At 46.5% G+C, this 26,992-nt stretch overlaps 1 protein-coding gene across 1 annotated transcript in view; it reads left to right on the top strand.

Annotated features, from left to right (window-relative positions):
• Positions 1 to 26,992, top strand: part of EXOC4 (exocyst complex component 4) — a 678,192-nt gene that overhangs the window by 472,599 nt on the left and 178,601 nt on the right. The window contains exon 11 of the mRNA XM_037165795.2: positions 10,224 to 10,443. Coding sequence (XP_037021690.2) covers positions 10,224 to 10,443 — 220 coding nt within the window. The remainder of the gene's footprint in view (positions 1 to 10,223; positions 10,444 to 26,992) is intronic.

The following is a 26,992-nucleotide window of genomic DNA, read 5'->3' as shown; positions in this document are numbered from 1 at the left end:
TTACTTAGTCTTGGTGTCATTGTGTGTGTTTCCGTTTTTTTTTCTTGTGATTGATTTCAAGTTTCGTACCGTTATGCTCAGAGAAGATGTTGATAGAATTGCAGCCTTCAATTTATTGAGACTTGTTTTGTGTCCTATCATGTGGTCTCTCCTAGGAAACGTTCCATGTGCACTTGAAAAGAATGTATATTCCATTACTTTGGGATGAAATACTCTAACGTTATCAATTAAATACATCTGATCTAGTGTGTCATATAAAGCCACCATTTTCTTGTGGATTTTCTGTCCGGAAGGTCAGTGTCGATGGAGTGTTGAAGTCCCCAACTATGACTGTATTTCTGTCAGTCTCTTTATGTCCGTCAAGATTTGCCTCACATGTGTAGGTGCCTGTGTGTTAGGTGCATAAATGTTTACAAGGATTGTATCCTCTTGTCGGATTCCTCTGTGGAAGCAGCCCAAGTGTGTATCAGTAGATGAGTGGATTAAAAAAACGTGGTACATTTACACGATGGAATACTACTTGGCTATAAAGAAGAAGGAAAACGTACTCTCTGCAACAGCATGGATGGACCTGGAGGGCATTATGCTCAGTGAAATAAGCCAGCCAGAGAAAGACAAATACCATATGATCTCACTCATATGTGGAATCTGATGAACAAACTGAACTAACAAGCAAAATAGAGACATACCCATAGAGAGCGAGCAGGCCGACAGCTGTCAGTGGGGGTAGAGGGGCGGCTGGTGGATGACGGGGTTGAGCACAAAAGAAAAAAGAGAGAAAACTCATGGGCACAGGCAACCGTGTGGTGACTGCTGAGGGGAGGAGGGGGAGGAGGGTATAGGGGAATGAATGGTGGTGGGCGGAGACCTGACCTGGGGTGGGGAACACACAGCACAAATGATGGGTTGTGGAACTGCGCACCTGAAACCTGGGTAACTTTGTTAACCAGCGTCACTCAAATAAATTCAACGAAGAGTGGGGGCAGGGAGTCTTGTACTTCACAGTGTTGTGAGGAATCAGTGAGGCAAAGCATGGTGATTACTTAAAATAGTGCTGGCATATTGTAAGTAGTGCAACTGGCAGCTATTAATGTTGTTTTCACTTGCTCCGTTTCAGCATACGTAAAATGCAGATAGTAATCGCACAGGCCTCACAGAGTTAGTGTGAGACTTGCATAAAATCATCCCTATAAAGCTCTTCAGTCGGGACACGCACGGCAAGAGCTCGATGAATGTGAGCAGTTCTGAGTCCAGCCCCTACTGACGTAGTAACAGGTAGGAGATCTACCAGGTTGTCCCATGCCCTGCATTGGAATATCTGAAGGCCGAACAAACGTGGAACGTCTAAAAGAAAGTCTCTTCGATGCATTACATAGAAGTGTGAGGTAATATGATAGACATTTTGTAAGTTACAATTTTTCTTGAAAATTTTCCTGACAGCCTTCTCTTTTAGAACAATAATAGAGAGGAGAGGTTCCTTTACTTTAAATAAGATGAATGCAAAGAGTGAAAACGGAATCCCAGGCCTGTTGGAAAAGGAGGATTATCCTTTTGTCTGAGTCTCAGATCCATAATCCTTATTTATTTATTCGTGTGCATTTTTGGTTCATAAAGATGGCTTGATATTAAGGATTAGATCTTGAGTTATGTCAATTTCCAACTCATGTGATTAAAAAATTAAACAGCTGTCATTTTCAAGAGGCTTAGTTTATTTTACCTAAAGTGCTTTTCTGTCTGGAGGGAGCCCTTACCCGGAGTCAGAACCACTTGCAATAAACTCATCATGAGATTTTTTTTTCCCGGTTAAATTTGCTTACAAACTGCAGAGTTCAAATTTCATGGGCGATATTCTTTACTCTCTTTCCTTAATGACTCTTCCCTCTTTTATCCTGTAGTCCTAGGCCTGAGTTTCACTCATTACAAACAAGAGCACCCAAACCTTTTTTTTATTTTGTTAGTTCAGTAAATTGTCTCCTAGGGTTATGGGTTGAGGACATGATTGGGCTCCGCCATGATGAGCTTACTATGCACTTTTACCCAGCAAATCTTTATATACCGAAGGCCCAGACAGCAGTTAACCTTCACCGTGAACAATTACAGACTGTCGCGGGAGCCTCTTCCAGATGTGCCAGTGACTTACTCCCAGACATTAAGAGGCAAATGCGCTGCAAATGCGCTTCAAATGCGCATTAACCTTTATGGATTTTTCTTCAGTTTTCATGTTTCACTGATAAATGGACCTAAATATGCCTGTTGCTGATGCTTCTGAATGAGTCTCAGTGATCGTTTTTGAGTCAGATAATCCAAGCAGGTTGGCTAGCTCTCCAGTCCACTCCTCAGGCTGCTTTCCTTCCGCCCAAGTTGCTTTAGTTTGCTCTCTGCCTTCGATGCCGTGTCCGAGAGTAGCTGGGTAGGAAGTATGTCTTAAAGCAGCCGTCCCTGCTGGGTGGCCTCTTTCTGCACCCCGAGTCGTTTCCAGCCACCACTTGGGTTGGATTCCAAAGACCCATTTCCCTGAGTACAACTGACAGTTCTTAGTGCGAGGATGGGCTCATGTTCGGCAGCAACTTCTATTATGCACTGCAGGTTGATTTTTTTCCATCTAAGTCAGGCGTGGCAGGGATTTTGAGTCTGCGCATAAAGGTCTACCCTTCCTTCCCCGCAGAGGGAGGTGCGGAGCGTGTCAGCGGCAGCACTGATCAGCAGCACTGATCTCGTAGTGTGACCAGCACCGCCTGGGGTCTGGGCCCACGGGCCCACGCGTCCCAGGGAAGCGCCGCCCTTGGCGCTCAGTGTTTCGTTCTTTCTGTGTCCGAGAGACTGTTTCTGTTCCCCGGATCCCAGGGGACATGGAGCTTTGTTTTCTCTTTCGAATTCACGTGTCATTCGTGCTAGAGGGTTGCAGTTACTGCTGCTCTTTGCACTGTCTCCGTAAAACAACACACAATCAGAGGTGCAAATTTCAGAAAATGCAACTTTTGATTTCTCTCTCTTGTAGTACAAGAATCCATGCACGTCTCCCTCGTGAACAGTGCATCGGCATTATTGCCAACTAAGTTTTTGATGTATACATTCGTGCGTCTCTGTGTCATGTGACATTAGGGAAGGTGTGTGTTTTAAATGTGACAGTGGAGAGCTGCACAGTGTGACGGGCGTGGGGCCTTAACCTGGAATGTACTTGACTCGTCCAGCAGAGCTTCTGCAGGCCTGTAAGTATCGTGCAACTCCTCACCTAGGAACCTGGGGCTACCATGAAGGGACGAAGGCAGCTCAGATTTCCCAACATGTCTTTAAAGCCATTGTGCAGTAGGAGAGACTCGGAGCTGCTCCGTGGAAGTCAGCCTGGCCCCTCTCTGCAGACTCAGTGCCGGGTCGGAGGTGAGTGGACCCCATATGCTGAGAGACCCACGTCACGGAGAGTGTCGGAGGCATAAATCTCACGCCCCCTGCTGGTTTAATGCGGGTGATGAGGAGAAAGCTCCCCACGCCTTTCAGGTGAATGTTTTCTGTGTGTTATTCAGCCTCCACCGCCAAAGCATGTGTGATAACATGACAAATTCAGCAAGTATCAGAGTGAAAGGAATTAAAATGTTGTATGTTGTCTACTATAGATTAGGTACAAATGTATACATTAAAAACATAATTAGCAGTAAACGCTGACACGCTGTTCGTGGGAGAGACGTGAACAAATTTGTTGTGCTCCAAAAGCCAGAATCATGAATTTGATTTTCCTGAAATTTGCACCATTAATTTTGTATTTGGATTTTACGGAAAGATGATATATCCCCGTGATTGTATTCAAATTATGTGTTTTGGGCAAGGATGCCAGAGAAGCGGTGCTGTGTTCTCCTCTGTGGTGTTAAGAAGGCACAGGATATTGGTTTGTCCCATAAATAACAGTGTTACCCATAGAAATGAAAAAAGTCATTAGGGTGTGACCATAAGAAACACATGTTTACTATGCACCACCATTTTTATTCAGATGAGTAAAGATCATTGCAGCTTCTAAACTGCAATGAAGGGCCTGTGTGTTCAAGGCTGTTTCCAGCTGGTAGCAGCTCCAATTCCTGGCCAAGATGACATAGAAGAGATAGGGCTTCACAGTGAAAGAGCAGTTGTGATGGAGAGGCTGGGTTAAGCAAGGGCTGGGGGAGCTGGTATGAAATTCTCATAGTTTCTAACTTCTCCGGATAGAAATCAAGTCAAGATAAAAGCTTTGAAAATTCTGGTTAAATATGGAGTGCGCTCATGTATGCATTTCCAAAAGATACGTACATACCTGTATTAGAAAGAGTAGCCCCGGCAGGGTGGTTCAGTGGGTTGGAGTGTTGTCCTTATACACCAAAAGGTTTCAGGTTCTGTCTGGTCAGGGCACATACCTGGATTACAGGTTCAATTCCCCATTAAGACACATCCAGGAGGCAACCAACTGATGTTTCTCTCTCACATCAACACATTCTCTCTCTCTCTCTCTCTCTCTTTCTCTCTCTGTCTCTGTCTCCCTCTTGCTCTAAAATCAATAAACATATCTTCCAGTGAAGATGAAAAAGAAAAGAGTAAATTTTAAATGTTAGTATTCCTTGTGTGTGTATTTTACGAGGCCCCCTGGTTGATGATATTCTGAAAAGAAAACCTTGGGTTAAATATTTACAAGTAGCGTTATTAGAATATCGGAAGCAAGATCCATGCTTTAGAGGTCCAAGTGCGGTGAGAACCCGTGGCCTACACTCATTTGTTTCTTGGTTTATCCTGCTTCACAGCCTTGGGTTTAGGAGGCGGACCTGATTAAGATTCCTCCAAACCCCATAATTGGCTGCTCTGTGTACGGCACTCTGTGGATCCTTTCCTCTGCGCCTCCCTGGCCCCCTCTCCCCCGTATCTGTACCTGGGCTTCGTGCTGGTCTTTGCACCACTTACACAGAGAGGAAGCCCCTCGGGTGGAGCACTTCAGGAGATGAGATGATCCCCGTTTGACAGGGTTCCATCTGTGCTCATCTTCACTTCGAAGTGAAGCGTTTTCTTTCCTAATGAGATTCTTTTCACTGTTAAAAATGCAGCGCTTGCTTCCTTCCCTAGAGCAGATTGGGAGCCCTGGTGGAAAAGCTGGGCTTTTTGATGTGCCTCCTCTCCACCCTGATTCTCTCCAGCCTCCCATTCAACGGGCCGTGTTTAAAGTACTTGATAAGTGAAAGGAGCCAGGCGGTAGGCTCTGGGAATCTCGGGGAAATCAAAGACAGACTTGCCCATGAAAAATGATGAGGAACGAACTACTCCCGGTAACGTGTGGGAAATAATTCTACAGAAACAAAATGAAGATGTTCACTGTAGGATTATCTATATATGAAACCAGGAGGCAGCATCAGTGCTTCCTAATTGACGTTTTGGTTTAATAACGTCTCGCCCATTAGCACGAGGGGATGCATGCCGCGCCAGCGCTCTGCGAAAGGGCAGGATGTAAAGCAGCGTGAAACAGCTGAACCGTGAGAGCAAAAAACAATGCGGAGTGTCGGAGTGTCAGCAGGGACTGCTGGGTGCCCTTTCAGTGCGAGGCGACTTGCTAACGTTGGGGGGGGGGGCGGCTGGTAGATGTAAGGGACGATTCTTCTTTCATTCTTTAAAAAAAAATGTTTATATGAACCTCCAGTCCAAATTCTTGGGAAAAGGACACTACTTGTCAGCAAGGACATGCCTCACTTCCAGGAACTATGGATTGAAGTGAAAGGATCTGTTAATTATTTTTTTTTACAACTTTCTACATCAGATACTTCATGAGAGCCTACTATGTGCCGGCCTGTACCACGCACTGAGGATACAGCCTGGGTGGTTTATACTTGGCCCCTGGCCACGTGGGGCTTTGGTCAGTTACACAAATAGCATTAGCTACGGTTTCCTTAGCAGTTACTGTGTGCCCACCGCTCCACTGGGTGCTTAACTTTTCCTTCTTCATTTAGTCATCAGAGACATCCTGTGTGTTGTTGTGTCCGCTCTACAGAATACAAAGGTAACGTTAAGAGAGGCTGAGTAACCTGCCCAAGACCATACAGTCAAGATTCGGGCTCAGAAATACCGACTCTCAATTCTGCGCCTGCCCACCCAAGCCTCCCTGAAGTATTCCTCCTCGCGGGGACCAGGAGTCTGGTTTACCTCCTCCTGGCTGCCTAGGGAGGACTTATTCTGTGTCCTTCCCGCCCGAGAAAGAGCAGTTTGCCTCTTTAATGTAATTGCTACCCATTTTTGACTAGAGTGAAAAAGCAAGGTGGATAAGACAGCTCTGATTCTTCTCTCACTGTCTCCCCTGTGTCTCGCACTTTCTGCACAGCAAGGGCCCTCACGGCTCTGAAGGCAGATTTGGAAACATGTTGAATGGGTCCCCTCGAGTTAGAGAAGACAGCACCAACCTGGAGATGTCGTTTGAGACTGATGTATGTGCTTTAAGGGACAAAGGGTTTGTGCTTGAAAGAAATCCTTCAGCATCAGTGGGGCTCCCAGCGGTTTCATATTTCAGAGACACCAAAGGCAAATAAGGGGCTAGGACAAAACAAGAGAGAAAATGAGGGTAATTTAGAGCCTTCTGTCACTGTTTAGGAGCAGGTTAACTACTAAAAATTTTGTTCTAATGTTAAAGATTTTGAAAATGTAATATGTACTTCTCAGAAAATCCTCTTAAGTCCCATTGGAAATAATAAAGAGGCAATCTGATGATTGATGCCTATAATATTAAAAAATAATAAAATGTATTTACTCATCAGCAAATAAATAACTGGTTCTCTTTCAAAAGCTGACCAAGGAGCCCAGCGTGCCCCTGGATGGGCGATTTCTCTAGAGTGTTCCATGAGGTGAGGAGGGCTCAGCACGGCAGGATGTAGAAGTTGGAGGTCTTACAGTTATGGCCATGATACCTGTCTGCCTTTATTTCCTCATCGCCCTCACCTACCTTCTTTCATTCCCTCTCTTCTTGAAGATTTGTTGTATTTTGCTTTAGATGGTGCTTTCATTTCTCTCTCCATGGTGATAACATCATTTAAGAAGACTCAAGCCCTGGCTGGTATGGCTCAGTGGATTGAGCGCAGGCCTGCAAACCAAAGGGTTGCTGGTTTGATTCCTAGTCGGGACACATGCCTGGGGTCCGGGCCAGGTCCCTGTTGGGGTGCATAAGAAACAACCACACATTGATGTTTCTCTCTTCTTTCTCGCTCCCATCCGCTCTATCTAAAAGTAAGTAAATAAAATCTTAAAAGCAAAAAAGGGGCCTCATTGTGTTTCTCATCACTTCCCAATTTCTACTTTGCCCCGCACTCTTTGGGTGACGTTTTTGTTATGATTATCCTAAATGCACTTGCTCCCTCTGCCCGCCACACCCCCAGGGGCTAAGGAGTGTTTAACTGGTGACGTACAAGATGAACCACGATTAATTCATTTATTTATTTATTCAGTGAAGGAGACTCTTTATAAGGCTAAACAGCTAAACTTAAGGAGCATTTGCACACCACACTTTAAATGTGGCCCAATCAGAAAGCAATTTATCAAACATAGTCTTTGTATTTGATTTTTGTATTTTCTAATTTGATTTTGAGTAGCGATTTTTATATTCTGTAATGTAATTTTATTTGAGTAGCTAATATGTTCATGTGCTTTTAATCAAATGAGTCAAAAAAGGGAATAACTGAAAAGACTTCTTCCCACGCCTGTTCCAGACCCCACCCCCATCCTGGCTTCCGGCAGGTACCCGGTTTTTGTTTTTTATGAGTCTTCCCTAGGTGTCTTTATAATAAAATAAACCCCTGAGGATCTGTGGTTCTTACACCAAAGTCAGTGTAATGAATACAAACTGATTTGCACCTTGCTTTTCCCCCTCACCTAGCAGTATGTCCTGGAGGTCTTTCTGAGTTAGTGGCGTGAGAGCTTCCCCGTTTGGAGGGCCGGGTTGCTGCGTGGTATTCCAGTGTGGAGACACGCCGCGGCTCAGTTGACGACTCCGTCGTTGGTGGATTTTTTGAGTTGTTTCCAGTCTTTTGCCATTAAAATAACTCTGTACGGACCTAAGTAATCATGTTCACATATGGCCGTCAGAAAACTTTCCCAGAAGCCAGGTGTCTGGGTCAGAGGGAGACGCGTCTGTCATTGGGAGTGGTAGCGCCGCCTTGCCTTTCTGGACGGTCACTTTTCCCCACTCCCATGGACAATATAGGGGAGGCCTCTTCGCCCGCCCACACGTAGGCCAACAAAGTGTGTTTCACACTTTTGGAATTCGGACAGTGCATGGATATAAAAAATGGCATCTCGCTATAATTAATTTCCCATTTCCCTCATCATGAATGAAGTTAAGAGTATTTTCTTATGTTAAATGGCCATTGTATTTCTTTACTGTAAACTTTTTATATCCTGTGGTCATTTTTCTACAAATTTATTTTTTCCTAGCTGTCATCTGTGATACAAGTTGCAAATAGATCTTCTCAGATAGCCATTCATTTTGTTGCCTTTAATTCATTTTCCTTCGACCTTTTTGGAGAAAATTTTAAAGCACCAGGCAGCCCTGGCTTTGCATAACATTGTGGAACTTTGAAAAATTACCAGGCAACGCCATCTTAATCAGTGGGGAAAAGCACAACTGTTTCAGGACTTCAAAACTTTTGTCAACACATCAAAAACTCTCTTACTGTTACAAATGTACACTGCTGTGAAGACTAAAACTCCTAATATACCTAGTCCACTGTGGCATTAGAAACACGGAGGCCTGAAGTGCTTGATTTCTTTGTTTAGAGCGTATGGAGAGCAGTTTGAACAATGCTCGCACCTTCTTTGGGTCGGATGCTGTACCACACGCTGTGAGCATCTTTTCTGTGCCTTCGCTGGAATGTCCTGCCTTCTTCAAAGTTTGGAGCAACTGCCAGTATTTTGTCCTTTGATTTTCAGTGTCATGAAATATGTCAAAGAGTTCTTATAATGTGAAATTTTTCACCGGCATCCTTTCCCTGGGCCGTCTTCCTCCCTTTTGCCGTAACACCTTCCTCTGTATTGAGGTCAGGTTCACCTTCACTCTGGCTGCATCTGCCTCGCAAGTGGGGCTGGCGTCGACAGTCCCATGGTCCTCTGTTTCTTCTGTAAATCCATTTACTTTGGATTCAAGCTTCATGCCCACCCTTCCCACTTTTAGTTTTCTTCTGTACTTTTATCTTTTTTGCCAATTCCCTCATTTAATTATCCCGTGTGAAATACCACACGAGCTTATCACTGGGAGATGAGGGAATGCACCACATGCCCTGCTGTCTGTACAGGAGCTGAAGAACGGATGTGCCGGCATCCGTCACCCGTGCACTTGGACAGCAGTGACGCGATTGATCATTGATCACAATGAGCAGCAGTTACTCACGTACAGATTTCTGAACTGAAGAGCTAGCCTCAAAGTTTATACTTTATGCCATTACTTACCGTTAACACACGGTAATTTGAATGTGGGTTTTGGAGGGCAAATATTATTAGCTAAACTGTAAGTAGCTTCAGTTTGTAGATATCAGAAACATGCAAAGCATGAACTGCCAGCACAGAAACCTATGAAGAATAACATGACAGACACCTCCGAGCTTTGCTGGTCATCACCGTTCCTCTGGATACACTTTAAGTGTTTTTAATAAAGGAAACAGGTCCTTACAGATAAGGCTGCGGTCCTGCTTTGCCCCAACCTCCCCTTCTGTTCTCTTTTTACAGCCCCCCAAGTCACAGATCATCACGGATTAGAAGCATATCCTGTGTTCCTTCTCTCTTTCTCAACATTTCCATGCACACGTACAAAGATCTCAGTGAGAAGTGCGTGGTGTTCGGGCGTGTGCTTCTAGTAGTAACTGTGTTACTTTCGTCACACTTTCCTTTGCTTCTTACATTCTTATTTACTTCTTGCATTATAAAAATATTGGGCGCATTTCCTTTTTAGACCCTGGTCTAGAAGTTGTCTTCTATTTTATCCTATTTCTACTATATGAGTAAAACAATTTGTATTAAAAAAAATAAATGTTAAAAGTAATAGTCAGAGAGCTGACTATTAGAGTTAGGTGTGTTAGCGGACGAATGTTGTAGAGTGAGGGTCTGCTCTCGCTGAGAATCCTGGGAACTCCCTGTGTCTCTCCACGGCAACGGCCAGCGTCCGGAGAACCCCGCGTCGGTTCTGCCGCATCAGTCCAACTGATTCTCTGATACATTTAATAACCATGTTCCCGTCTGCCTTCCAGATTCATTCAGGAAGTCGAGCACGCCTTGGGGCTTGGCCCAGCCAAACAGTGTCCTCTCCGGGAGTTCCTCACCGTGTACATCAAAAACATCTTCCTCCATCAAGTCTTGGCGGAGATCAACAAGGAGATTGAAGGAGTCACGAAGACGTCGGACCCCTTGAAGATCCTGGCCAACGCCGACACCATGAAGGTGCTAGGGGTGCAGCGCCCTCTTCTACAGGTACCGATCGCCCTTGAACTTACCCTTTGTCCGCAGTTTCCATGGCCTTGGCAAGAGTCACAAATTAAAAAAGGAGAACTACCATCTCTTTTTATATTCATCAGGGACAGAGCAAGATTAAATAGGCATTAGGGACATTTAGGATGAATGTAGAGATCATGGAAATTCCTTAGGACGTTTAAGAGAAAAGTGGCCAGCTTTGAAGCCGGTGAGTCTCACTGTCATGCAGGCGGCTCTCTCTTCCTGGAGTTTGCCCTTCAAAGGACTTGCAGGAAGTCTCTCTCTGCCTTGCCTCAGCCACCAGCAGGGACCCCTGACCTCACCCAGGGCCCACCAACCGTGAAGAACCTGGCCAGCTCACAGCGAATCGGGGACCTACCAGCACACTGGCTTTTAAAAGTCAGAGCACTTAATTCAAGGGATGATCTGGTTAATATGGAAAGTTTTACTTTAACTATATAAAGAAATGGTTTCTGAGCAACAGAAATAAGATAATTTCTCAGTAGATATGTGGACTAATAGGCTCGAGATACTTATTTTATATCCATTTTATCAAGTGACTTGAGGGCAAATACAAAACTAGAAGAAAATAGTAGGAGTTTAAATTATGGCTATATATTAACTACTATTACCCTGTAATTGAATCTTTATGGCATTTCTTCATTTAGGAGAAAAATGTTTCTTTATGTTTCACGTAAGTTGCAGGATAGGAGGCGATCTCAAAATGTGGAAGCCTGGAGCTCTTCCAAGAAACACTGTATCAATGGAACAGGGTGATAGCTGCGTCCATTGCACACCCTTGCCTGCCTTTATATAAGTATGTCTCTCTTGAGTTTTCCTCCTGTGTTTGTTAGAATGAATAGCAATGCCGAACCTTTCATAGAGAAGTGTCCTAGATAGGAGCATTCCTTTTATGTGAGCAGACTCCCCTGTGGTAGAAATTCTGGGAATACAGGCATTTGCCTCCCCCAGAATGTGAACTGTAGCATCACCCGGAGGAACGAGGAAGGGGTTCATTTCAGTCACCTCTGTGCCCGCTTTTCCTGACTGTCTCTACCCAAATATACCCCTTCCCTGGTTATTCTCCATTCTCCCCTCTCCTGCTTGTCTCCCCAGCTCATTCTGCACACCAGAATCAAACTCTATGGACCATGTCACCAAAGCTCCTTTGCCAGGCGACTCATGACCAGGTTCTCCCAATAGGAAGTACTAGCAGCTGGGGCGGGAGAGGGGGCTGCGGAGAGAAAGGGTTGGGTTCTTTCATATCTCCTTCCTCCCCACTGTGGGTCACGGTTCTGGCCATGGGTGCAGCCCTTCCAGAACAGTCCCCCCGGGGACACTGCTCTGTGGCTCTGGCTCTCACTGGACTTTGGCCACACATTTCTTCGCGTTGCTTCTTTCAGCGCTGCCCATACACCTCTAAGTATCTCCTCTTTGATGTTTCTCCCTTTGAATCATCTGAATGGAATTCCCTCTTTTGTCAGGATCCCAAGTAGAGCTCCCTGGTTAGTTGCTGTTTTAACGCTTTGATTGTTTTTCCTTCTTAACACAACTGTAAGTATTAGTTAATTTATTTTCTAACTCACTTATATTTTGTCTTTTCCCACTGGAACGTAAGTTCCAACAGCATCGTACAGTACCGGGCAGCAGGAAGGTGCTCGGTAAATGATGTTTTGAATGAATGCACAGGAGCATGGATAGTCAGAGGGGGCGTGCGCAGAGGCAGCGATTCAGTTTTGAGAGCCGTTGATACCCGCGGAGTCAGGGGGAGACGAGAAATGGAGGAGGATGCATGCTTGTTTGCATTTTTCTTTTGTGCGACCCTGTGGTTACCGTCCTCTCTATCAGAACACCTTCTTCCAGCGTGCGTGACCTCGGAGTGCCGTGGGCAGAGCGGCTGTGCTTAGTGTGCTGGATTTAAAAGACGACGATGTGAATGTGAGAGCTGAAGCTGCTGGCTCCTTAAACGTGCTCATTTTCAGCTTGAGTAGCAAAGACACGTTAAGACGCGTAACAGACTGACTACACTCAGGCCATGCACTGAGTTACTGTCCATCCCTAGGCTGTCGACTGATGTGTTTGTCACATCCCTCCAACCTCGTCACCAGCCACCTGTGACATAGTACATGTCACTGTGCCTTTTCCTTTTTTGTTTTTCCCTCTGGTTTTTTTAAATCAGTGATTCCATGTTCAGGCTAGAGGAGAACTCCAGCAGGACCTGTTCTCTTCTGAGCTTCTCAAGATACAATAATGATAATTCCGTGTGAGTGAGTTGAATCTTGCAACTAGGGCCATTCAAGTTACTAATTTCCGAATGTGTTTTCAGAACCAAAACACCCACTTTCTTATTTGGTTATTTTGTTGCCCTCTCTATCTTCATAAAGGTTGTATTTTATGAGAATGCAAAATAGTTAGACTTTATCAATAAATTTGTTTGAAAGCCACAGACTTCATTAATGAGGTTTAAAAACAAAGGAAGGGAAGGTTATTTTCCTTTCAGATCTTGCACATTCCTCTTGCTTTGTTACGACCGTGAACCGTTTTCTAACATAATTTCCCATGCTCAAGTTTCAGTGTTTCTTATACGTGTTTCTCTGTTACCTGGATGTTGTTATCCCCAGCTAATTGTAGGTGACTAATCTGAAGAAAAAGAAACAATTTAGAAAAATTTAAGCTGAGTTTCCAAAGCAACTGTTAAGAAGGGAGCTTGGGGAAATCTATGTACTTGGGAAAGCTGCCGTACTCAGTGACATGAAGTATAAAAATTCCTTTAAGTCATTCCCTCTGCTCAATTGTCTTTTGGTGGCAGAGTGCAAGAGGGTGGTGCCCTCCCCTGAGGCGGCCTAGCTGCATTCTCCAGGGAAGTGGAAGGACGGCTGTGTCACTGCTGCCGTCATTCGTGTGACGATGTGCAGATTAAGGCGTCCCCAGGACACTTTGTCCTGCTCTCTGAAATGGCATCTGGGCAGCGCAGAGTCGGTTAGAGGGGCCATGGCTGTGGGCGGTAATGTACTTGTGCATCGGTAATTTCACTTCCTCGGCGCAGAATTCACAGAATGGAAGGAAGTCAGTAGAAAGGACGAGATTATACGAGCACCGTTTTATAGGTGAGACAGCTGTTGGGGCGTCGGCCCAAATGACGCAGCGGCATAGTGCGTGTGGCAGTGGAAGTAGTAATAACAGTAATAACTGCATTCATAGTAGCAGATCTTAATAATGATTACAGCTAACACGTTCACAGCATTCACCAGGAGCCAGGCACAGTTCTGAATGCTTTATGTGTTTTGACTTGTGCTTCGTATGTTGTGGGGGTGGAAACTGGGGAGGAAATGGAGAAGCAGTGAAATGAAATCCGCAAGTTGCCTTTGGGTGCGTAGCCAGCAGGTACTAGCCCCGTATGTGGCGCAAATTCAGGCACCCGCCCACCCTGGAGTGCGGCTCTGAACGGGCTCTTCTCGAAGCCCTGGCTGACTGAGGAGCAAGCTTGTCTGGGAGCTGTTTGTGCCCCGTCTGCCAGGAGAGGCGCGGAGTTTGTCAGCGAGCATTAGGGCCCCCCTCCCTTTAGAAGCAATTGGACATTGTCTGTTGAACCCAATAATACAAAGTTGGGATTTGTGTTTTGTAGACCTTTGTGGTTTAAAATGTTTTTGCTAGGAAATCATTTTTCTTGTATTTCATAAAAGTATCAGTCGACAGCAGCTTGGGACTGGGTTTTCTGGGCCCTCACCGTAGCTGGGGACAACTGTGTCCCTGATTTCCTGTATTGTCTGACAGACATGAAAGCGCAGAACCACCCGTCTCTGGCCTCAGTGCCCAGAGCATTTTCCAACAGATGGAATAGTTTGGATATTTGTTGCAGGTGGTTCTCCCCCAAATCCCCAGCTCCTAGAGCAGCATGCACTGCAGATTTGCACGCCATTGAATAAGTGGTGAGTGAGTGAAAATGAGTGAATGGCTTCCTTAGTGCAAGGACACGTGTGTGCATGTTTTCTTCTCATGGTGTAAGATTCACAGTCGGGTTTAAGATTCTCGACAGTGCTTAAATTCATATGTCATTGTTCTTAAGCCACTAGTGCTATCGGTATGAATATACCTCATGCTCTTACCATCTGAGATCCCACTTCTTTTTAAATGGCTTCCACATGTTGCAAGACAAAGCGTGCCAACTCAGAATCAGGAAATCTCTAAGAGACATTCCTTTCTCCTACGTCTGGTCTTCGGACATTCGGATGTGCACCTGTAGAACCCGCCAACCAGAGCGGGCACCTACCCGTGCCCTGCGCGTCCGCAGGAATCTGCAGATTGCTCACTCCCCAGACACAGGAAGCATCCACCCAGTTCCCTACTTAACCTGGATTTGGGGGTGCCATTTAATTTATTCCTCTTTTAGTGTCTCCATCCAAGAAAAAAATGGCAGGGGGCTAGTGCTTAAGATCCGTGTCTTTTACCTGTCAAACTGCTGAAAGGGCATCTACATGCTTGAACGAAGGTACAAGTGAATATTTTTCCTGCCCCCTGATGGGATATGCTTTACCCTTGCTGCTTAGAAAGTGGCCTATGGACAAGAACATCAGACTTCTGGGTCAGAGTCCGCATTTGTGTGGCATTGCCAGCTGGTTCTTGAGCACATCAGAGTTCCAGCGGTGCTGCCTTGTGCAGCCCCGCACAGGGTGTGGTCCAGGGCCTGTCGGCACCAGCAGCTCCTGAGCTTGGGAGAGCTGCAGTTCCTGAACCTCACCCCACTCTGGGTGGGGCCCAGGAACTTCTGCTCTAACCTCCAGGGGATGTTGATGGAGGCTACAGTTCTGGGACCACCACCTGGCACACTCCCACCACGCCCAGCTGGCAGTGGGGAAATGGGCTCTCAGGCTGAGGTCTTGTAGCGCGGTGGAGAACGGTAGTCACTTAAGGGATGCAGCTTTGTTTCATATAGGCCCGGGAATTGTAAAAACAACATTTACAGTGGCAGCAGAAGCTGCTTCCCAGTCTAGCACATTGCTGAATTGTGCGGGAGCCTACACTTCTTGGCACATGCCACAGCAGCTTTCTTAATACTGGGCCTCAGATTCCCGCAGCATTGGAGGAAAATACAGAGGCTGTGCAATTGAAACTCGAAGACAATCTCTCAAAACATTTAAAGTGTAATTCCATGTCCCCACTTCCCTGTCCCCCCAAGTGTAGGCTGGATTATCTCTGAGGGGTGAGACGGCTATAGTGCCAGCTGCACTTCCCACTCTTACCCGTGCGTGTAGAGCAGTGGCTCTCAACAGTCCTGGTCAGAATCACCAGGAGCTTTCTACCGAAGCTGCTGCCCCATCCCAGCCCAGAGAGGCGGCTCAGCAGAGTGGGGCCTGGGCATCAGCGTTTTGTGAGACGTCACGTGATCCCAGCAAGCAGCCAGAATTAGTGGCACTGGCCTGGGTCTTCCTACACCGTAGAATCAGTCACTGCCCTGAGAGAACAAAAATAAAAGTCATAGTTGAGGCCTGCGTTACACAGGTTTGTGAGAGTGGGCTCTCTTTGGTCCTTGAACCAAACTGTATACCTGAGCCTCGGAAGCAGATGCAGATAGGTCTAAATCCTAGCACTTCAGTCAAAAACTGTGTGGCCAGGACCAAACTGCTCACCTCTCTGCACCCATTTCCTCCTCTACAAAACAATAATAAAATGTGTGTCACGGGAACACAGGAGTCACTTCCAGTGATCAGATGGAATAATGATTGTAAAACACACCTCCCCTCTCCCGTGTCACACATGTGCCGATTTCAGAGTTGCCTGCTCCTTACCTCTCAGCTGTGCAGACCCCGGACCCCTGCTGAGCCCACGTTCCCGCGTGTGTCTCCTCTCACCTCTAACGTGTGCTTTGCCCACTCCTGTTCTTTGTACCGTGGCAACCACCCAGTAACTGCTGTCTCATGCCTCCTGCTACCTTAGAGGGACGGACAGCGCCAGATGGCATTGTCTGACCTGCTTTCTCTTTTTCTGGAGTTCACTCCCCCCTCCCATCATCTGTTTGCAGCAGAGACAGTGTGTCCTGTGTATCACCAGTACAGCCGCGTTTGTTCCCTGGGGCCACCACAGTGAGTTACTGCCCACTAGGTGGCTTAACACGGTGGGGTTGTCTTCTCTCCCAGTTCTGGGGCGCAGGGGCCCCATCCCACAGGGGTTCCAGGGGAGCCTTCTTCCCTGCCTCGCCCACTCCTGGGGGTCTTGGTGCCTGTTAGCTTCTGGCAGCATCAGTTCGATCTCTCCCCTCTGTTTAACCTGTCTCCTCTTTTGTGTCTCTATTTGTCCTTTTCTGGCTCTTATGAGGACACTGCCATTGGATTTAGGGACCACCCTAAGCCAGCATCGTCACGCTCAGCCTGGACTCACATCCTCAGAGACCCTATTTCCCAGTACTGACACATTCTGAGGGTCTGTGTGGAAATTCCTCTGGGAGTGGGAGGCATTGTCTACCCCACTACAGCTAATAACTGGAAGCCAGTTATACAGAACGCAGTATATCCAATCCGCTGTATTTGCGCTGAAGCCCCTCTGGCAGAAGCAGTGTTATGGCAATAGGGCCAGTGCGTTCCCAGCCTTTTGGGCACCAGAGACTGGTTTTATGGAGACAATTTTACCACAGACGGAGGTGGGGTGGGGCGACAGGAGGCGGAGCTCAGGCTGTAATGCAAGCAAGGGTCTTGGTCAGGGAAGAGAGAGGTTGGGGACCCTTGGTCTAAAGTCTGGGTGTCAGCAAGGTTCCACCTGAGTGTTTGGTAGGCTGAGTGACTGCTGGGGCTGCAGTTAAGCCTTGTTGAAGGCTGGTAGATACTGCTGCCTACAGTGCCGTGATTGGCGGGTGACAGTTACACTAACGCCCAAACCTGGTCTCTCTCCATTGGTGCTGGGGCCGAGGCGCTGCCAGTGGCCCCCTGCTGGCTCCCGGTGGAAGCGCAGCCCTCAGCAATGCACAGTGTTCGCATCAGGCCACGTGGTGCTGGTGTGAAGAAGGTTGCCTTTGCGTGCTGTTCGCATCGTGGCTGGTTGTTGCCCTTCCACTTCGTGGTACAGAATATTTTTGGGTTTTATTAGGGTAACCAGATTAGTCCCATTTAAGGTCAGCTGGAAGTCATCATGGAAACCATTAAGCTGAAAACAGAGCCCATCAATTGATTTTCCCCTGGTAAGCTCAGAGGAGGTGCTCATGGTCTTGCTGCTTGAAAATGCATCTAGGAGTCAAGATGCCTCATGGTCCGATTTGATTCTTCAGTGTCTCTCTAGACCCAAAGAAATAATGACTTACTGCAGTTTGCACCTTTTTATTTTGTTTGCATTTAACTCTTATTATTTTATTTTACCTGCTGCTGATACTGCTTAGCCTCATCCTGACAAGGAGGGGTCTCACGTAACCAACCACCAGAGCCACCTCAGGCTCACCCAGGAAGATGGAGTAGCAAGTGCCTGCATCCTGGTCTCAGGCTGCCTTGTCACTGTGGCTTTCAGCACTCACCTGTGCCCTTCAGGACAGCTGGGAAAATTAAATATTTCATGACTGATGGGGACCGTTGACATTTTATAACGCTCATCTCTGTCTTCAAGTTGTCTTATCAAGTTGTTGGTTTTTGTGTTATTAATTCTGTCACTGGCTCAATACATCTTAATGTTTGTAGCATTTCTGCTGTGACTCTCAGAGCCATTCAGGGAAACAATTCACATAAATTCCAATGTGGCGTGGAGGGAAAGGTGGTGAAATGAGCTCCGGGGCCTCAGACAAACCCAAGCTGCTCACGTTCCCTGAGCTTCACTCCCTGCAGCTACAAAATGAAAGCGCCCACGGCCTCTTGGCCGCGTGGGAAGCCCAGCGGGACCGTGCCTCCAGCAGAGCTCAGTGAACTGCCCCGCTCACTGCTCATTTCTCAACTGCTGTCACTAGTGCGCACATCCCCAGGGCCACCCCGCTCAGCGAATCTGCAGTAATGGGCGTGTTGCTAAGAAAATACCTACAGATGTGACCGGCAGTTCCCATTCAGTGGGGAGCTTCACTAGTTTTCACCAACGGTTGGGATAACTATGACTAGATAACAAGGGTGGGAACCTGGCAATGCCTCTTCCACAGTTTATTGTAGGATATTTTAAATACATGAACAGGCTGAACGAAATTGTTCTGCGAACTCCCACTCGCTGTCTGGATTTTACAGCTGATGCATGGCTGTGCTTGTTTCAGGGCAAAAGAATTTTTATTCTGTTTTATGCCTCCCAGATGCTAATTTCTAAAACTTCCCTGAGCTCTTTACCACGGTGGTGTCTGTAGGTTTTTAACATCTTTCTGAGAAAATCTGAACATGAAGAGAAATGGATTAAGTGGGAAAGTGGTTGCTTTGATAAGAGAGGGTTCAACTTCTAAACACACCCATTCATACATTCCCTGTAAACAGCTCCAGGAACAGGAACTCGACCTGCGCATGCCCGTGATTAGACTAAAGCAGTGCCCTTGTTGAGGTAAAACCAGGAGGGGACTTGTCTTCCTGACTGTTGGCCGAGAAGTCTTTGAAATGAAGCACAGAGAGTGATCTCTATATGCGGACAGAATAGGCACATAATATGATCAACTTGAAGTTTTACAAATATCTTTATAGTCTTATGTCTGGATGAAAAAGTAAGATCTTGTCTGGCTGGGTATTTTTCTTAGAGAAGTTTCTGGTTAACTAGATTTCTGTAAGTACCTTTCTACAAAGCAAGGGGAGAGAAAAATTTTACACTCACACACGGGGTGGGGCAAACATCGGTTCACAGTTGTGAGTATGCAAGACACAGACTTTATTCTTGTGTTATCGTTTATCAGTTATTGTATTAGTTTCCACATGAACGACGGTGACCCCACGTTTGCCCCACTCTGTGTGTCGGGGGGTGTCTGTGCACATACTAACTTCTGCGCAGTCCAGTCACCTAGGCTCCTGCTTTTGGAGAAAGGGCAGAGGGGCTAGAAATGAAGACCTGTTTTTCTTTTGTTTGCGGGAAGTCATCTGCAGCCAGCCTTATAACTACATTGTATTAGAACCGTTAATGATCTCAAAGTGTGTGTTTTCTGAAGTCAGTTATAACTCTGAATGTTTTCTTCAAAGTCCATCATCTCTTACGATGTGTTTGGAACAAACTCTAATTTAAACACAGCTTTTCCAGAATTCATTTATTGTATGTGGGTCATGAAGTCAGTTTAAAAAGACGAAGCTGCACCCTGACCGGCGTGGCCCAGTTAGTTGGACATAGTCCCTCAAAGCGAAGGGTCACCAGCTTGATTCCCGATCAGGGCACATGCCTGGGTTGAGGGTTCAGACCCCAGTCGGGGCCAGTCTATGTTTCTCTCCCTTTCTTTCTCCCTCCCTTCTCCTTTCTCTAGAAATAAATAAATTAAGTCTTTCTTTAAAATTGTTTTCTAAAAAGAAGCTAAAATGGCAGGCTTTCCCCTCATGGGCAGGGGAGTTAAGAGGGATTGCTGAATGCAAAAGTAATTACAGCTAATGGCGCCTGCTCACCAGCTTTCCCTGGTACCAGGAAGCTTGTCCGCGGCAGGCCGTTTCAGTGTGCCGTCACTGTGGCAGTGGGCCCTGGGTTTCCCCCTCGGGTTCTGAATTTGCTTGCTCCCTCAGTAAATCGGTGACCATCTCAGTTGTCACCTGGACTGTTCACGGAGCAGGGTGCACCGTGGGCATGTGCTGTGAGATGCTGCTGACTGGCTGCTGTCTGCGCCGATCTCGCCTGGGCCTGCTCCTGGCAGGGTGCGCAGGGAAAGTATAACGACTTCTGACAGGTCTACTGACAGGGACCAGACCCCGTTAACGCCCTGTCGCTCACATCTGGGGAGTGTTGCCTTTGCCTGAAGTGTATTTGACTTCACTCGCTCACAAAGGCATCTTCAGATTTATTTCTTCTCCTTGCGATGCTAGAGGAGAGGAAGGCTGCCCCATCCAAAGATACCAACCAAGAAGAGAGAGAAAAGGCTGGCTGGTGGCCCGAGCAAAGGACAGTTATTATTCCCGGGAGCAGTGGAACCGCTGACCCGGCGAGATGCCTGGTGGGAGCCCCGATGAGTGCAGAAAGGGAGCTGCTGTTCTCGGGGAGTTTTTGAGGTTCTCACCCAAAGTAATTTTTGTTCTGTCTGGGTGTTGCAGCTCTGGCTTAGAGATGTTCTAGTGAGAAAAGGAAGCAAAACAAGACTATCTCAGTTCGAGAGTTAGATGGCCGTTTGAGATTAACTGTTCAAATAAAGCAGCTGGTTTTCTTCATGCTACTTAAGGTAGCATGCTACTTCCCGTCCTGCTCAGAAACCTCTGTGCACTTCATCTCTGCACACTCGGTCTAAGACGGGCGCTAGAAGCCCGATGCATCTACGGTGGCGAGAATGACGTGACATAGAGGAGTCATTTCCGTGGCTGAAACTCTAGTAATGCTAAAGGATAAATGCTGACTCACTGAACGCCTGCATGGTGCTATCACCAGATGAGAGCAAGTGGAGATAAAGAAGAAATATAAAGTGTAATTGCCAGCTCTCAGGAGCTTCCAATTCAGTTAGGGAATCGGAAGACTTGCAGTGTGAGAGCCGGGGAGAGAGACCACAGTGGGCTGCCAATTCAGGAGGCTTTAGACACGAGGCAGGTCCTGAGCTGGGCGTTGGAGGATGTGCAGAAATGGAGAACATGGAGGAGAAAGTGACCCAAACAAGGGACGTAAAAGCCGTGTCCATGCCAGAGTGAGGTTACCCTAAATGGGTGAAGGCATGAATGGAGAGAGAGAAATACAGTTAACAAGGGCACAGAACACTTAGGGAGGTCTTAAATTTTGAATAGAACGGTTTACTTTTGAAGTGGAAAGAGGTACAGAATCATGAAGGGGTATGCCTGCAATGGGTGCTCTTTTTGTTTTTAATCCTCACACGAGGTTATGTTATTGATTTTGGAGAGCGAAGAAGGTGGGGGGAGAGAGAGAGAGAGAAACATTGATGTGAGAGAGAAATATCATTCAGTTGCTTCCCATACATGCCCCGATCAGGGACTGAACCCACAACCTAGGTACTCGAACCCACAGCTTTTCTTTTAGTATATGGGACAGTGCTCCAACCAACTGAGCTACCCACCCAGGGCTAATGATGCTCTTTTAAGGGTGAATAGGCTCTAGCAGTTCACAGACAGGACTACAGGGCAAAGAGCTTGGGCTCTGATAGGCCAGCCAAGGCAGAGACCCAATAATCCAGTTCTGAAGAGAAGACAGATTTTCCGATGAATGTATCTCTCTGGGCAGAAGCTTCCGGTAGTAGCTTCGTGGCTGCCCGAGATTTGCTCAGCTCAGCATTCAAAGTCCGCCTTTTGATCGATTGTCATAATTGGCCCAACAAACCAGACAGGCTTACTTTCTGGAAGAAGCTTTGCGCTCATAAATCTTCATCAGGTTTTCGGCTCTGAGCCTTCACAGGCAGGGACTGGATGGGGTTCTTCATCACCCCTGTCCACAAGAACAGCCATTCGCCAGCAGCGGGGTCACATTTGTTTAAAGATGAAGCTGTGCATCTCTCATATGTTGCCTTTTTAAATACACAGGAGCCCTATCAGTGGAAGTCCTGCTCTGGGGAGGACGTGACACGCAGCTAGCTCATTAACGGGTCATCTGTGTCATTATGTCCTTCTTGGATTGCGCATATTGGAAATAGAGTCTTTTGAGAAGAAAAAAAAAATCCACCTCGGCATCTGGTTTCCCTTTCTTTTTCTTCCTCCTTTGTATCTGCTTTCCCCCCTCCATAGTTACAGCTACTCCCATGATGGATGGTCATCTCTTTGGAGTCCAGAATACCCTGCGTATTCACTTGCAAATGGCTAGAAAGTCAAGTTCAGATAACTGCACTTAAATTAGAGCCATTCAGCACCTCTCCTTACACACTGCTTCTCTCCGCCCTGTTTCAACTGCAGGAGCTTAACGGCTTCTTCCTTTTTATTCCACAAAGCACTTTTTCATTTTTTTCTCCCCTTGGTCATTCCAAGGCCAAGGCTACCTACCTATCAGGTGCTTACAGAAGTGCCCTGGTCACCTTGCTGCTGGGTTTGCCCCTGGTTTCCACGACTTTGCCAGAAGGAGCAGCTGCCTGAGCAGAAAGAGGCGGGACCACCCATTAATGTCTTCCTTGTCAAATGAGAAATACCCCCTTTTTTTCCGTCCTTTCTTATGCGTCCTTTTGCATTACAGTCAAAAGAAAGCTCTGACACATAGTAGGCATTCATTTGTCAAATGAACCAAGGGAAGTTGCCACCAGTGTACTCAAGGGTGGCCTCTGGCTTACACAGCTAGAGTGGGGTGTGTGCAAGTGAACCTCTGCTGTTTGCCAAGGGGTAGCATTAAAGATTTGACTGTCTTTTTAAATTTTTTGTTTCGTAAGAGTTTTAGATTTACAGAACAGTTACAGAGATAATACAGAGAATCCCCGTACCCCACACCCCCAGTTTCCCCACTGTTGGCAGCTGATGTTCGTATGGTTCACTTACTACCATTAATGAGTCAGTGTGGATGCGTTCTCATGTGTTAAGTTCCACCGTTCGTTCAGATTGCCCTGTGGGTTCGCACACCTGATGTCTTTACTCTGTTCCAGCAGCCCGCCCAGCACAGCACTGTACGTCCAGTTGTCCGGTCTCCTTCACTTCCCCTTAGACATAACCGCTCTCAGGCTTTCCCATTCTTGCAGCAAATCGGAGAGCAGGTTGTAGGATGCCCTGCAACACGGGTTTGCCTGTTTTTCTCATGGCGTCACTGGGGGTACGTACGCATTTTGGGAGGACGGCCACAGGGAGGAAGGGCCATTCTCATCACATCAAGTCTACATGCTGTCAGCAGGGCTTCTCACTGTCACGGTTAACCTTGTTCCCCGGCTGGGGCAGTAGACACCACTAGATTTCTGCACTAGAAGGTTACTCTTCTGTTCCCTCTTTCCATGGCTCGCTCCCTGGAACAAAGTCACTGTGCGCAGCCCACACGCTGGAGAAGTGGGCAGTCACGCTCTGCTTCCTTGGTGCAGGAGAAGGTGCATAAATTATTCAGAAGGCTTCTGCATGAGAGATGTGTCTCCTCTCCCGTGTTCATGTGTGTTCAATCATTTATTTATGTCAGTATGGACTCATGGACTTTTATCACACACAGCAGCTTGCCATCCAACACTACTTCACTTTGTTGCTCAAACTGTTCCCACTTTGGGCACTGGGAGATATTTCACGTGACACGTAGCCCCTGTGACCCCATCTTTCTGATTTTTAGCAGATTTTCTGGCACTACAAGGTGCCCCAAACTACATCTGTTTATTTTCTACCACGGTCCCAGAAACAGCCGTTGTTCCGCGGAGCCTCAGTTCCTGGGTTGGAGAACAGCCTTGGCAGCGAGGACCTGGGGACCTGCTGTGCTGGTTGCTGCGTGGGCATCGTGACTTCCAGGGCTTCTCAGCTGACAGAGAAAGGAAACGTGTGTGTGTACGTGATATGTATACATATTTCTGTATGTAGCCACTGTGTCTATTTATTACGCTAAATGTGAGTCTACACGGATGCATTGCTATACGGATCTAGCCTCCCTCCGTAACAGCGAAAAACCTGGCTTCTGCTGTTTACCATCGTTGACCTGTTCAACTCCAGCAACATGTATAACATCAGACTTGTTAATCCGTCAGCTCGTAGGGAACGGCTTTATTGACTAGCGCGTGTCCCTTCTGTATAGTTTCTTTTGCCGTTTGTTTCACAGACTCTACTCATGTCCAAAGTTACTTTGCTCAGCACCTTTTCTCCCCCTCCTTCCTTCCCAAGAAGGCTGTTCTAAACATTTGCAATGCAGTCAGATGGTTGGGCCACATTCCACACTCCATCCGGGTCCCTTAACCTCCTAAATGACTTTTTAAAAATTCATGTACAAGAAGGTTCATTCTTTGTGCTTCAAAGTTCTGTGGGCTTGGACACATACATAATGTCACGTACTTACTGTTACAATACCATACAAAATGGTTTTTACCACCCCCAAATTCCCTATAATTTACTCACCCTTCTTCCCTCTCCGCATGCCTCTGGCAATCACTTCTCTCTTTTTACTGGTGCTATAATTCTGCCTTTTCCAGAATTCGTATAATTGGAATCACACAGTCTTCAGCTTTCTCGGACTGGCTTCTTTCACAGCTCGCGCTACGCACATGATCCATCGGTGGTTTTCCATGGCCGACTGCTCTTTTCTTTTCATCACTGAATAATGTGCCACACTGTGGATTATATCACGGTTTGTTTGTCCATTCACACATGGAAAGATGCCTCGTTTGTTCCCACTTAGGATGTAAACATCCACGTGTCTGTTGCTTTGTGGTCCTACTTTTTAAAATCGGTTAGACATGATTTTAGCTGCGCATGGAGGTGGTGGGGGTGCATGGGGTTGTGGTGGTGAGGAGAGACATGAATAAGGACTTTCCAGTGGTATTTTGATGAAGGTATGAACATGATGAGTAAACTGTTCAATCCAAGAAAAAGGCAAAAGTAAAAATTCTTTAATTTGCTCTTACTCTTAGGGTCTGTTTAAAAACTTGCTCTTAGATTTTGTTCCTTAAAAAAAAATATTTAGAATTCCTTTCTAGGAAAAACTCTCCCTCTGGCTCTACCCTCTACCACCCGAAACTGTAACCAACTTGCTGAGATGCGCTACTGCAGCCACAGTGAAGACCGCATGTCACGTGGCCCCGGACGCGTCTGTCTGAGAGAGTCCTAGAAACTCACCGGCAGTAGCCTCCTTTACTTAGCGATTTTTCTTCTTCCTGCACAAAGAGTAGGGGAGACTCTGTGCAGGGGAAAGAGAGCTCCTGCATGTAAAAAGGGGGAGAAAAGGCATAGGGACTTAGCCATTTGGAAACCTGGAATTACTTGGGACAAAAGAGCAAATATAATTCTTTTATCAAGTCACTCCGAGCTAACAACAGGTACATTTATTCTTGGATCTGGGGGTTCTCCCCCCGGGGATCTCTCACAGAAGGAGCCAAACCCAAAGGAAGGAGCCACATGCAAAGTGAAATCCTGCTCTGTCATGAGCTAAGCTTACGTCTTTCGAGAAGATGTTGCATTAAGCTTCCTGGAAGAGGTGCCAGGGGCCCTTAAAGAGGCCTCTTGCCCACCTTTCAGTGTTCACTGGCTGGACCAGGGAGCCAGCTGAAGCCGGACTCACACACCAGTCGATGGTGAAGGAGGACTAGGGAGAGAAGAGTGTGTGCACTGCCTGGGAGGTGGCGTGCACAAGAGGTGGCACACACATCCTGCTTGAATGGACAGTGATCTGCATGTGAGTAAAACATAGCAGGAGCTCAGAGGCCGGATTGAACTAGCAGGTCCTCTCGTTTGTGGAGGAATTAATGGGGTAGAAGAAGGAGAGGCCAAGGGGCCAGGCTGTGAGTGCAGAAGGAAGTTTCTCCAACACCCAGCATGGCAAGAAATGTGTAAGCTGCAAGTCATCAGAACCTCTTTGATGCATAAAACATAAAGAAGAGCAAATTAAAGATTTCTCTTTAGGTGAAAAAAAAAAAGAAATGAGTTCTAATTATAATGTTAGAATTTAGCTGGTGAATGTTTTAATTAGTCCCCAGGTAGCTATATATCTTAAAATCTTGCTATAGTTCATATATTTGTCTAAAATGCATTAGTTAAATATTTATTAGTTATGTATTTTTAATGTCTGCATTTTTGTGGAGTAGCTTTATAATAATAATCGTAAGTGACTGGATTAAAAGCTAATTTTACTCTTTCTCGACTGGACATAGCTGCTCCATCTAGGGAAAACCAAGCTAATTGGCTCATGATACTCCTGACAGGTTCGCCTTGTACGTACTGACTCAACTGCAGACCTTGTACGTGAGTTAAAAAAAAAAAAAAAAAAAAGATTGCCCTAGTGCTAGCTTAGAGAATGCAGATACTTCAAGTAATGGCAACGTTTTTAGGTTTTCTAAAATTCTACTTCCCTACTTCTTTCAGGTCCTTGGCATACAGTAACAGGTCGGGTTACTTAAATGACAGAAATATAACCTAGCAGACAAGAAACATGGTGATGTCCCCGGCTGGCTTGGCTCAGTTGGTTGGGTGTCGTCCACAGAGCATAAAAATCCTCCGTTCAATTCCAGGTCTGGGCGTGTGCCTGGGTTTCAGGCCCGGTCGTCAGTTGGGGCTCACTCGGGAGGCAGCTGATCCATGTTTCTCTCTCACGTCGATGTTTCTCTCCCTCTCTTTCTCCCTCCCTTGCCCTTCCTCTAAAAATAAATAAAGTATTCTTTTTAAAAAGGGAGTCTTGTAACCAAACTTATATACATGGGACAAGTTTTTTTGTAAGTCATAACTCTTTAATAAAAAGGTTGGTTGTGTGGCTAAACCCACAGTGGGAGTTTTCCCCAGGTAGTGTCTGCCTTCTCCGTCACATGGAGACTAGCCTGCAGCAGGATTTGAGAGCTGATTCCATTCCAGCTCTACCACTGAGGTCAAGCCCTACAAATAAGCGGCGTCTTGTGTAATGGGACACAGCTGGG

This window comes from Artibeus jamaicensis, unplaced genomic scaffold, assembly GCF_021234435.1.
Source record: "Artibeus jamaicensis isolate MK-2021 breed Jamaican fruit bat unplaced genomic scaffold, CSHL_Jam_final scaffold_3307, whole genome shotgun sequence".
NCBI lineage: Eukaryota > Metazoa > Chordata > Mammalia > Chiroptera > Phyllostomidae > Artibeus > Artibeus jamaicensis.
This window is presented reverse-complemented; position numbering and strand designations above follow the sequence as displayed.